At 39.3% G+C, this 12,715-nt stretch overlaps 1 protein-coding gene across 1 annotated transcript in view; it reads left to right on the top strand.

Moving 5' to 3' along the window:
• USH2A (usherin) overlaps window positions 1-12,715 on the top strand; it is a 642,834-nt gene that overhangs the window by 498,525 nt on the left and 131,594 nt on the right. The window contains exons 50-53 of the mRNA XM_074351610.1: window positions 3,319-3,542; window positions 8,069-8,273; window positions 11,797-11,994; window positions 12,500-12,654. Coding sequence (XP_074207711.1) covers window positions 3,319-3,542; window positions 8,069-8,273; window positions 11,797-11,994; window positions 12,500-12,654 — 782 coding nt within the window. The remainder of the gene's footprint in view (window positions 1-3,318; window positions 3,543-8,068; window positions 8,274-11,796; window positions 11,995-12,499; window positions 12,655-12,715) is intronic.

The following is a 12,715-nucleotide window of genomic DNA, read 5'->3' as shown; positions in this document are numbered from 1 at the left end:
GCTAGTCCTGTTACAAAAGACGGGGTTTGGGCGCTTTGCAGAGAGGGAAATACAGCCCCAGAAATCCATTAGGTAAGACTTGTATTGGAAGAAGACATCCCAAGAAGATTTCCATATGACATGATGGACTTTTGAAAAGTGTAATGTATAAATGCGGTATAATACATTGCGACAATTTGGGGGAAGGTTTTACCCTCCCCTTTCTGTGGCTTGTGGTGGTAGCCACAGTGCCATCTTCTGGTAAAGACAAGATGCACTTTTTTTTCCATGCTCTGCCACCAACTTGATGTTTGTCCTGAGAGTAACTAATTTCAAACCTTTATTTTTTTTTAAACATTCTTCTGGGCCTGAAATATAATCCTCTGTCTTAAAATGTGGTCCCCATGGTCAATCCCAGAGCTCCACAATGATTTGTCATGTTCCAGACTCTGTTTTCTAATGACTGCTATTTTTAATCTCAAAAGCATGATAATTCTTGGGTGTTTTTTTTTTTTTTTTATTGAAACACAGAGCACTTGTTTTGCAGAATTAACAATTTAGAAATTCATCAGGACTATAGGTTATAAATGCCCTCCTTTCCAGCCCTGGACATTAAGTGTTGGTAACACATTGGAAGTATTCGTAATATGGAGAGTGAAAAATTCCTTCCTTCATTCCTTTCTCAGCTGTATCCAATACAATGGAAGCTATCCATTGGAAAGACAGTCTATACTGTTTGATCTCAAAAACAAATACCTAACAGTTCAATGCTGTCCCCCTTTAGTAACATCTGCATCCTGTTCAGAGAGAATCCCCGCCTTTGCAGAAATTTAATGACGAGCCCCTGGAAGAACAGGTCCACCCATCAATAATCCATGTCCTGTTTTGGTTTTCTTTGGGCATATTTAAAACTGTGCATTGTGTGTGTCAAAGTTCAGAAGTCAAGTGCTACATGTGATAAATTGGGTGGGGTCAGAAGTTATTGCCGTGCAGTTTCAGAAGATTGTCTGTCTCTGAATTTGCAGCTCATTCATGCTGAAGTGATGCACTATGGGAATTACTACCCAGCTCTGCTCTGCAACATCTGCTCTCCCTAAGTGAGTTAGTGCACGTCAGACATCTTTATGTCAGAATGCTGCAGTGATGGATGCAGTCTCCAGAAAATGCTGCATAAAAATCTGGTGTGCCGTTCTGGCCATTAAGTGAAATTACTATTTAAATTAATGGCACTGTCACAGTTTATCTGTGCAAAGAATGAACGCTGATTAGGGTATTAAGTAATTAGCAATTTATCACACTGGAACAAGGCTGATAATAATTAAAGAAGTAATGGTTTACCAAAGAAACTAGAAAGGGAGTCACTTCTTGTTATGTGAGTGAAATCTTTGGCTGAAAATTTTAATTCAGTGAAACAAAGATGAAGCTCTTTGTGAAAGGAAACATCCTTTTTTTTTTTTTCCTTCTGGAAAAACAGTTCATTATCAAAATTTTAGTTGACCTGTCAAAAGTCCCTCAGAGCGATCAGATGACTGATTAGGAGTTTTGAATTAGGTCAGTGTCTGCATTTTGATTTTATACTTAAAGCATGGTGAAACCATAAAGTAATTTGGGAGTAGAGGGGAAGAATGTATTCTGTTCCCTAAAGGACTGGTTTTCAGATTTTGATTGCTCTTTAAAATAGAAACATGAATTATTTTAAGAAAACTGCTGGAGAAAAAAAAAATGACAGCACAGAATCCAAGGTTGTATTTAAATGTCTGATCAGAAAGCATTAGGAAAAAAAAAATGCCCAAACAATATAAAACCTGAAGCTGTGGATTTTTCTTTCTAATTTGTGTGTGTGTGATTTTTACTCATCATAATCAAGACTCAGAGTACAGTGATAACCCTGTTATATTTATTTGAAAGAACTTTCCTAGAAATGTTAAAACAACTAAAATTATTAATAAAGTACCAAAGAAAAGAGTTTACTTTTAAACCAATTACTTTAAACAGTTACCACATTTAAACATGGAATGTTGAAATGCAGTTATAATCAATGTATATCGTTAATCATACATTTAAAATTTTTAAATATGGGGAGATATTTTTAAAGTGGAAAGATCAGTAAGCGTTTTCTCTGGAGTCACGTGTGGATAAACATCCGTGGCATGCGCCAAGTCAGTGTCTACTCTCTGTGATTCTTAAAAAAACAAAAAGCACTTAAAACTCATTGGTCTGTCATTAGGAGGGTTTTCCATAATGTAGGTATTTGTACAGGACCCGATTAAACAATTTGGGACCCCAGGGCACTCTGAAGTTGAGGTTCTTTATGTTATCAGCCAGGACTAATAATAAATAAACAAAATTCTAATTAAAATAAATCATTCATCGCATTGTGCTGCTGTATAACTGGAAATAAATTCTAATCTGATAGCACTGTGACATGGGGTACAGGCACCTTAATTTCTAGCTTAATCTGACTCGAGAGTATTGTTTATTTATTCAGGCTTTTATGTCTAAATTTCCGCTGTTACCTCTTCTGAGGCAAGATTTAAATGATGTGCACACAGGCAGTTAAACTGAATCTGGTGGGAGGAAGGAGGCTGGTGTCTCAGCCTCCGTCTTTCACTGAGAAGTGGAGCGCAGTGATCCACTCTGCAAGGTCTTTCTGCCACTGCCCCGAGCCTCCAACCCACGTCTAGTGATGGGTCTAGAATGCGGTGCAGCCCAAAAAATGGTGGTCGAATAGTTCACCTGATTGGTGAGATAGACTTTGAGTACAAATCTATCTCGTGATGAAAGAATGGCTACAGTTGCTGCTGGAGTCACAAGAAGTAAATATTTGTACCTGAGACAAAGCCGGCCAAAAACTTAACAAGATTCTTCCACTGTGTCTCCAGTTCCAGGATGGGGCTTCGTCTCCACTGCCTGGCCTCTTAGCCCAGAGTGCTCAGGTGACCTTTTCTCCCTTGTGAATTTCTAGAGTTTTCTTCTGAGTTTCTCTGGGTTAACACCTCCTTTTTCTACAACAAGATGTTATCATCACAAAATGGGCAGGTAATTCTCACGACAGGAATCCGACCATTTTTTATAGGAGCATGGGAGAAGTTTGGCCCCGCTGAATGATTTTAGAGCACTTCCTCTTGTGTGTTCTTTACCTAATTAGTGCCTGGTGCTCTTAGTAAGAAGGACCCCTCATGGCACATCTAAATCACCTTGGTTGGGAAATGCCACCTTAGGTATTGTACCATTTCAGCTACTGCCCGAGTCTGACATTTTTACACCAAACTTTATAGCAGCCTCAGTTGTCTTCCCTTTTTTTATTTCATATTCATATATAACATTTTATTGTTGCAGGGATGTTCTGTTGCGGGCAGGATTATGTGAATATGTCAGATACCATATGCTGTTCAGCTTCCAGTGGAGAGTCTAAAGCACATGTTAAAAAGAATGACCCAGTGCCAGTAAAATGCTGTGAGACTGAACTTATTCCAAAGAGCCAGAGATGCTGTAATGGAGTTGGATATAATCCTTTGAAATATGTTTGCTCTGACAAGATTTCAACTGGAATGATGATGAAGGTAATTGATAGAAAACCTCTCAGAGGCGCTGATTTGACAATGGCAAGAGAAATACATTGTTCATAACTATTTTTCTAAAATAGGAATATAAAAACTCCTGTGTGCATTATTCATTTTCACATTACATCCATATTAATACCAAATGAGTTCGCTATGATTGATGTTATTGCAATGAATTCTAAAGGAATTAATAATGATTAGCTGTTCTCAGGAAGCTTTAGCGGTGCTTGAGATTAGTGCAGACAGAATGTCCAGAGGCTGAGAGAGCCGGCCCAGGGCCCTGGATGGAGATGGAGGGAAATTCGGCGTCCTCCCTCCAGCCTCCCAGCCGTAGTCCCTCACTGTCCTTTATAGAGACCTTGGATCCAGCACGTTCACTGAGTGGTGTTTCTATCCAGATCAGCAAAAGCCAGCCAACCACAGGCGTGAACAGACGTGTGCGGGCATGCTTTGTGTTTGTATGTTGAGATGCTTCATATACAACTGTGCCTTGCTTGTTAGCATTAAACTTGACCCAGGACTCTGGAAACCCACGATTATAAGGGGAGGATTATGGACATTTAAACCCCAAACATCCTCCTGTGTTTAGTAGTAATTTGTCCTAAGGAGATGACTAAGAATGGGTGTCTTAGTCACGGATAGTGGAAGGACTCCTGCTGACCTAGGCACTTGTACAGTCGTTCTGTGGACATCATATACTTCGGGATGTAAGAAAGTCTTGAGATTCTTAGGGCCCCAGCGAGCACTTGGCAGCAATGAACATTAAGATGACACATAAAGCTGTTGAAAAGAATAGGTATTTCATTAAGTGAATAATCTTTGGCCTACACAATTTTTAAAAAAATTGATCTGACTTGAACACAACTTCAACTAGCCAGTTCCGTGAAAGAAATCTATCCAACATAGGTTCCCAACGTTTAAATTCATTCCAGGCCAGTGTTTTCAGAAGTTGGGACGAGGACATGCTTCTTAAATGCGTAGTACTTTTTGGTCTTAAAGAGCTGGTGGTGGTGTGAGAACGTGCCTTTAAAATAACAAGTTAGGAGGCATCGATGTAGGAGACCCTCCTGCAAAGGGCACTCATACTTGAACGATGAAGAGAGAAAGCCTGTTAGTTGTGAGTGATGGTGTCATTTCTGAAACTGTGTGTTTCGTTCTTACCCACCTCACATTTGATTCCCACGCATCTCATTTTGGTCAGGAAGACACAGCTTCCGTTATTCAGGGAGGATGTTCAGGATGTATCCCTGATCTTTTGTGTTGGCTTGAACTGGCTTTATGAAGGCCAGTTAGCAGTTGTCCTTAAAATTCATATTTAAACTATGATGATTAGGAGAATATTTCTGAATGCTGGCTCGAGCAGTGTGTTACAGGTGGAGTTCAGCTTCCTGCAGAGCTGGTCCCTGGAGATTTCCAACTCCTGGTCCAGTTGGACTGGATCCCCCTGGGATTTCTGCACAGCTGTCCCAGCAGGTCTCCTCTAAGCTGTCAGTTTGGGAGCTCCTTTCCCTCCTCCTCTGCGTTGGTCTCCCTGTGTTCTGGACCCCAGTTGTTCCTCTTTGCTGCCTTACCTCCTTTTGTAGAATTATCTCCCTGAGTACAGGTGCACGGAAGGTAAATTTTTTGAGAGTTTGATGTCTAAAATGATTGTTATTCCACCTTCCCATTGGGTCAATAGTTTGGCTAGACATACAATTCAAGGTTAAAAATGATTTCCACCCAGGATTTTGTAGGCATTTCTGCATTTTTATTCTTTTGTTGCTGCTCTGAGTCCTGTTTCTTTGTAGGTTACCGTGTTGTTTTTTCCTGTGAAACTTTTTAAGATATTCTCTGTATCCTGCTTTTCCAGAATTTCATGACAGTGAGCCTCTATATAGATGTTAGTAACATCATGACTATTAATATTCCTAAGGATACACTGTTTGTGGATTTTTTCAGGGTGGAGCCTCATGGCCTTCAGCTCTGGGGATGCTGTTTTATTATTTCTTTGATAATTTGCTCCCTTTTTTATTTTTTATCATTTATGTGTGTTTCCGATCAGTTGGGTGTTGGACTTCCCAAATATCTATTCATTGTTTTCTTCTTGCTTCTTGCTTGTTGATGAAGTCTTCATCGTTTTCCATGTGATGAGATATTACCTTAACTTTAACTTTCTACCCTTCTGTTGATGTGATTTGGGGATTTTTTAGCTATTACATTTTTTCAAGTTTTTCGGGGCTCTTTTTTTTTGCTGATTATTATTTATTTATAGCATCCTACTCTTGTTTCATTCATGCTATGTCTTTTTTTTTATCCTTCTGGAAATAGTCCATTGTTGATTTTTTAATTGTTTGCTTGCTTTATTCCTTGAATTGTCTCCTTTGTTTGGAGGCTTTTAATTTTGTCTTTTGATTTTATTTTTTTCTTTGCTTAATTTTGCTTCTTCTGAATTCTTTTTTTCTATGTTTTTAAACCTCTTCTTTCCTTTGGAGGCTGATGGAAACATCACTACACATAAACGTCCATCAGTGGGGAGCACAGTTGGGTAGTCATGATGGCAAGATGGCTTTATGTCAAAGACTCACGTTACCAAGAATCCTCAACAAGTGTATTTAACTATATCCTTAATACTCCATCCTGTGTCAGGATGGGGTACATGTGTGGCTGCCATACGGGAAATTCAGTGGAAAAGAAGGCTGAGGCTCTCACTGTGCAATGCACAGGCTTTTATGTATTTTTCCCACTCTGCCTCCTAGTTTATACCTTTCAGTGGACCCTCTCTATTTTCTTTTTTAGTATCACCAGCTATTTTCTAAGCCTTTCTCATTTTATAATACTTCATCAGGTGCATCTGTAACAACCCACACATCCTGCTCGTGCTCTAGCTTCTGACCTCCTCCCCAAGAACTGGGAGTTCCGGAGCACTTGGCTTACTCTCACAGTTAGCCCTGGGCACAGGTTTACTGAATACTCAGCCACAGCCTAACAGAACTCCTCGATGTCCCAAACCCCAGCATCTCTTTCTTTGCCACAGTTCGCTTAGCCACTGAGCCAGCGCCACATGTGTCAGGGGGTTGTTGCTACTGTTGTTCAGGCAACATCTAACCTCAAATCACTGCTGTATGTTTTTGCTAGAATGCACTGGACTATGCTGAGGTGAAAACAGATGTCCTCGTGTGTAGAACAGGTCAATAGGATGAATTTTTTAAAGCCTTTCACGTTACAGTCCAGTGTGCTTTTGGCAGCTCTTCTCTGAGCAACATCTCAGGAACCTGAGTCCCTTCCATCTTGTGGGGCTTCACGAGGGAAAAAAAGGATGGAATGAATAATTACACATTTACAGGTCGTCCCTGGATGCAGAATACACCTCTTCTGCATCCTAGTCATACAGACATTTCTAGTCACGTGACTTCTCCTGTTGTAACTGGACTTGAAATTTCCAGGGAGAAAAGGCAAAAATGGGCATACTGGGCACATAACATTGTCCCTGCCACATCCATCCACTTCCCAGCTTCCCATAAACGTATGTTAGCGCCCTTCTTGTTCCCTTGGACTTTTCTGTGTTCCTGTACTGTCATTCGGTTGGGCTTTAAGAGGAAATAAAGATAAATGCACATGTTCAATTCACCTTATTTAAATGGACTTTATTTTGACTACCATTGGGAGAGTATCTTAGATGAGAGAGTAAAGGCAGATCCATTTTAAATAGCAAAAATTATTTTAAATAAGTCATGCTACCTATAGAAAGGGAAGATTGAAGTAGAGCTTCGTATTATAAGAATATGACCTTATTTGTATCTCCTGTAATTTGAGATGATGGAATATTTCATCTTCTGAGATTAGAACATACTAGGACTTATAACTGTAACAAGTCTAGAGATTCACCAGAGAAAAACCTTATATATATATATATATATATATATATATATATGTATGTGTATATATAATTATTATTATAGTGACAGTTTATGAAATATTTAGATTTTCTAAAACTTGAATGTGGCATACTTCTTATTGGTCCAACTTTCCCAAATCAAGAATGTGCTCGTGGAGATTCCCACTTCCCAGCACAGAAAGTGCAGATTGTAAAATAGCACATTTTTATTTTCTCTAAAACTCCATTAGGAAAGTGTCAAAGTAACAATAATAAAATAATGTCGACTGTTACTATTTATAGTGTATCCACTAAGCGTAAAGCATTTACGTGCTGTCTCGTTTGAGCCACACGACAAACCCGTGTGGTAAACTGAATTTCCATTCCCTCCTGGAAGAAGCTGAGGCTTTGAGACTCTAAGAGACTTGCTCAAGGTCACAGCACTAGGAAGTTACAAACTGGATTTTGAATCCAAATCTGTGTCATTTGAAAGTAACCGCTCTTTCTAGCATACAGACTGCCTTCGTTTCTCTGTGTGCATTTTGAGATGCTCGTTCATGAACGCAAAGGAAGAAAATTTCCTTTGAAAGTTGTACAGGCTTACCCGGCATGTGTCTAAATGACATTTTGCAATGCCCTTCCCCACTCTCCCCGCCTCTTCCACTTGACTCAGGAAACCAAAGCATGCGGGACCGTCTGCCCAGCATCCATGGAAGCCACAGCCCACTGCGGCAGGTGCGACTTCAACTCTACCAGCCACGTTTGTGCTGTGATAAGAGGGTCTCACAATTCCATCAGGAGGGAATCAATCGAAGACATATGCTCATCGGCTGAAGAGACTGTTCATACAGGAAGTGTCAACAAACTCTCCTTCACAGGTAATAGAAGGGGATCTGCCTGCCCATGCCTTACAAGAGGGGGTGGTGAAAAGCTACTGAAAATGTAGATTTCTTTCCCTCTGATCTCATCTCCCTCCTTAACCTAGTATCTGTTAAGTCCATCATACTTGTGGGTCAGCTGGTTACAAGGTAATGAAAGGCACAATCTGGTTCTGTTAAGTTAGTAGTTTGAAGTTTTTCGAAGTCTAACTTTAAACAAGGATACATGCTATCTTAAAGCAAACCTGTAGAGAATAAAGAAGAGAGAAAGAAATTACTTTTGTGCCCTTTTATGGTCTATCCAGTTAATTTTCAGTAAGCCTAATTTTCTTTCTCAGAAGTTTGAGTGCAGATTTTCAATAAATGCCACGAATGAATGCTGTTCTTCTTGCAAGCAGAAAAGAGGTAAAACCTGTCTGATCACTAAGACCTGGAAGCATCATTCCAAGGAAGAGATAGACTGCTCAGTGTAAAGCCAGTTTTCCTTTCCTGACCTTGGGTCTGGGTCCAGAGAATGTGTTCCCTCACAACCTGGTGTTCTCCCAGGAAGGCCACCAGCCTGGGAACAGTAACTTTCATGGTTATTGAAAATATTAATTTCCAAGCCCCTTCTTGACCCTACTGCATTAGTCCAAGATAGCAGTTCTCAGGCTTGGCTGTGCACCGTAACGTGAGGCGCGATGTGCAGGTAAGTCCTATGATAGAAGTAAGCAAAGCAGGCATAGGATGCGTTGGCAGCGTGTTGAAGACACCTAGCCCAGCCTGGAGGGTGAGGAAGGACTTCAGGAAGGATACTGTGCCTGAGCTGAGAACTGAAGGACAAGCTAAGGGCAGGTAGACCAGGCAGAGAGAACAGCATATGCAAAAGTCAGGAAGCAAGAGGAAGCCCAGCAGGTTTGAAAAACAACAAGAGCCTCGATATGGATGCAGCACATATAAGAGGGAGAAGGTATGGGGGGAGGTTATAGCTCAGTTCTATAGTCGCCTGCTTAGCATGCACAGGGTCCTGGGTTCAATCCCCAGTACCTCCATTAATAACAAACAAACAAATAAATAAACCTACCCCCCCCAAAAAAAAACGAGGGAGAAAATAACGCAGATGAGGCCAAAGAGCGGGGGCCAGATTGCGAAGGCCTTTCATGCCACGCTATAGAGTCTGTTCTTCATGGACACAGGGAATGAACTGTGATTATCGGAGGGGGAAGAGTAGAGAGGGATCAGTTAGGAGTTTGGGATTAACAGACACACACTGCTATATATAAAATACACAACTAGAGACCTACTGTGCAGCACAGGGAACTACATTCAATGTCTTGTCATGAGCCATAATGGAAAAGAAGCTGAAAATATACATATGTATGTATGTATATGTATGACTTAATCACTTTGCTGTACACCTGAAACTAACATTGTAAATCAACTACACTTCAATTTAAAAAAAAAAAAACTTTTTCTTTATGAGTGGATATTAAACCTTTTTAAAGCAATGCAATGACACAATTATATATGCATTTTTGAAGGATTACTCTGTCAACTAAAAAAAAATGACTGAAGACAAATAGGTATGGGACATTTCAGCAATTAAGAAGTGAATATGGAACAAACACACCCTCCAAAATCAAAACCCTTTGTTATCAGAATACTAGCCCTATGTGACAAATAAAATAATGTTGAGATAACAAGATTTTTTTTTTAAAAAAAGAAGAGTTGGAAATTCTGGCACAGGAAAAAAAAAAAAGAGCTCTGAGAAATGAGAGACAGAATTGAGGAAAGGCAAAATTTCAACACATGATTCCTTATGTGTGAAGCGAAAAAGATGCCTTCATGGGCTGGGAACATCTTTGAACGACCAGGTTTCATAGGAAAATACAGAAACAAAGGTAAAAGGGAGAAGAATGAAATTCAGTGGAGGAAAGAACAGAAATGAAGCATGGAGAGTTCCCACAACTGAATTTAGAAATGGCAACATGAACTTGAAAGGCACAGAATAACAGTTCTTCGCAATGAACAGTTTATCTGCTATAGCAAGAGATTCAAATATATAGTTATGATTTGTGGGTAGGTGGATGGTCTGAGCAGCTCACCCCAACAAGATCTTTCAGGATCCAGACTCCTCATCCTGCTTCCACGGGGTGCAGCCTGAGTTACCACGACACCCTCATTCCAGCCCATCAGGAGGGGATAAGAATGCTAACGGAAGGCAAGTGATTTTCTCTTTACAACGTGATGCACAAGTTGCCCGTATCCCTTCCATTGTTGAGATCAGACATGTGACTACCCCAAACTGCAAAGAAAACTGGGAAATGTAGGCTCTAGCCAAGAGATCTCGGACCAAGGCAGAGGGAGGATTTGGCGATCCACTGGTGGTCATGACAGGTACAAAGCAGCTGATACCCTCTGACTAGAGAAAATGAAGATGGATTACATTTGTGCAGCAATTTACATTTTATGAAGTTCTGCAACATGAATTATTACATTTTATTTACATACTAATTCTATAAAATAGGCAGAGCAGGGTTTATTGTAAAGAGATGCGTATAAGGAGAAAATGGTTCAATAATCCAAGTGGATGGGACTGAGAACTGACCCTGCCCCCAGCGGAGATAAAGCAGATGGCCAGGCAGCCAGGGAGGACCTCTTCTGATGCTTCTGCCTGAGAAAGAGTCATCCAGAAACAGCCACACAAAAGTACACATGTACATATTCAAAATTCACAGAATTAAGTCAGTGGAAAGCAGATTTAAATAATTAAATTTTCAAGGAATTTTTGGGTAAATTTGTAGCATTTGTACTTCTGAAGTAATTAAAGCTTAAAACCGAACTAAGATGTCTGGGACACTGTTGATCACATGGATGATTATCTAATAAAATTTTTGCCAGACCAAAAATCTCAGCAGGTTGGTTTTGTTGTTTTAAATTAGATTGCTTGTTTTTGGTTTTAGTTTCAGTTCTGGTTTGGTGGAAAGTGGAAGAAAGTGTATCTAGTACAGTATACTTCATATATATAGTACAGTGTGAATTTATATTTATTCACTAAAATTTTACCATGAGAAGCTAAGTTTCAAGTCCTGTGTCTCATAACAACTACATTATAATTCTTATAATAATTGAATAAAGTCATATTGACAATGTAATAATTGGTAACATTTATAATAATGAAATTATAGAAAATGTTGCCAAGCCTGCCTCTACAGCAGTAAAGAGATCGTGAACTTGGGCCACATTAACATCTAATGTACATCAGTCTCGTGCTTTTATTTTTTATTCATTTATTTAATGTGTCCATATTTCTCTCTTCAGAAAGATGAATTCTAGTCTGTGCATTTCATATCTCTGCATTTAAGAAACAATGTTTCTACAACTTAGAAAGTAAAGATATTAGAGTTTTATTTACACACAATGAGATTAGGGCATTAAACATTTATTTTTAAATATTTAAGGTTTTGATAGTCATTTTCAATATGATGGTAAAAATAATAAAAATTAAAAAAAAAACCTCACTGTCTGATTTCTGTCTTTCCAGATGTAAACCTGGAGCCCTACACGACATATGAGTATAGGATTTCTGCTTGGAATAGCTATGGGCGAGGATTCAGCGAGGCCATTAGAGCCAGAACAAAAGAAGACACTCCTCAGGGAGTGAGTCCCCCCAGGTGGACCAAAATGGATCATCTTGATGACGTAATAGTCTTAAACTGGAAGAAACCTATACAATCAAATGGTATTAAGCTATTTTTAAAATTGAAATAACATAATCCAGTAAATCCATAAGGAAATTGAAATTAGTGTAGTCTACATTTAACTGGCATGCATCTAACCACTAAAAGGAATTTGCTGGTAGAGGGAACTTTAGGTAGATGCCAACTAATCATTCATTTTGTGAAATGGCCCTCACAGATTTTTAGCCAAAAAAATTTTTTTCTTGACTCCCAGCCTTTATATGAGCTTCTTTCAAACAAGCAAAGCATGTTAAAGGAAGGCAAACTATTTTGAAAGTAAATGTTTGATAGTGAAAGGAAATAAACAGTTGACTCTGATTATTTACACGAAGAATCTATCTCCTCCATAAGGGCAAGTGTAATTAAGAACTGTTTGAACATAGCAATATAATAGTAAACTGAAATTAAGTAATGCTATATTATCCCATTCCTTCAGAACTCTAATTTGTTTGCAAATAGTTAATAGAACCTGACATTCAAGTTCAGGTGTTTCTCTGCCTCCTTTAGGTCCTATTATTCACTACATTATTCTCCGAAATGGAATTGAACGTTTTCGAGGAACATCACTGAGCTTCTCTGATATGAAAGGAATTCAGCCTTTTCAAGAATATTCATACCAGCTGAAAGCTTGCACGATTGCTGGCTGTGCCACCAGCAGCGAGGTGAGAGGAGTTTGCTTTAAACTCTGGACAAAATTATCCAGTGTTAAGATAATATGAAGGT

The sequence above is a fragment of the Camelus bactrianus genome, chromosome 23, assembly GCF_048773025.1.
Source record: "Camelus bactrianus isolate YW-2024 breed Bactrian camel chromosome 23, ASM4877302v1, whole genome shotgun sequence".
Classification (NCBI taxonomy): domain Eukaryota; kingdom Metazoa; phylum Chordata; class Mammalia; order Artiodactyla; family Camelidae; genus Camelus; species Camelus bactrianus.
The sequence above is the reverse complement of the archived record's forward strand: the minus strand, read 5'-3'. Positions and strand labels throughout refer to the sequence as shown.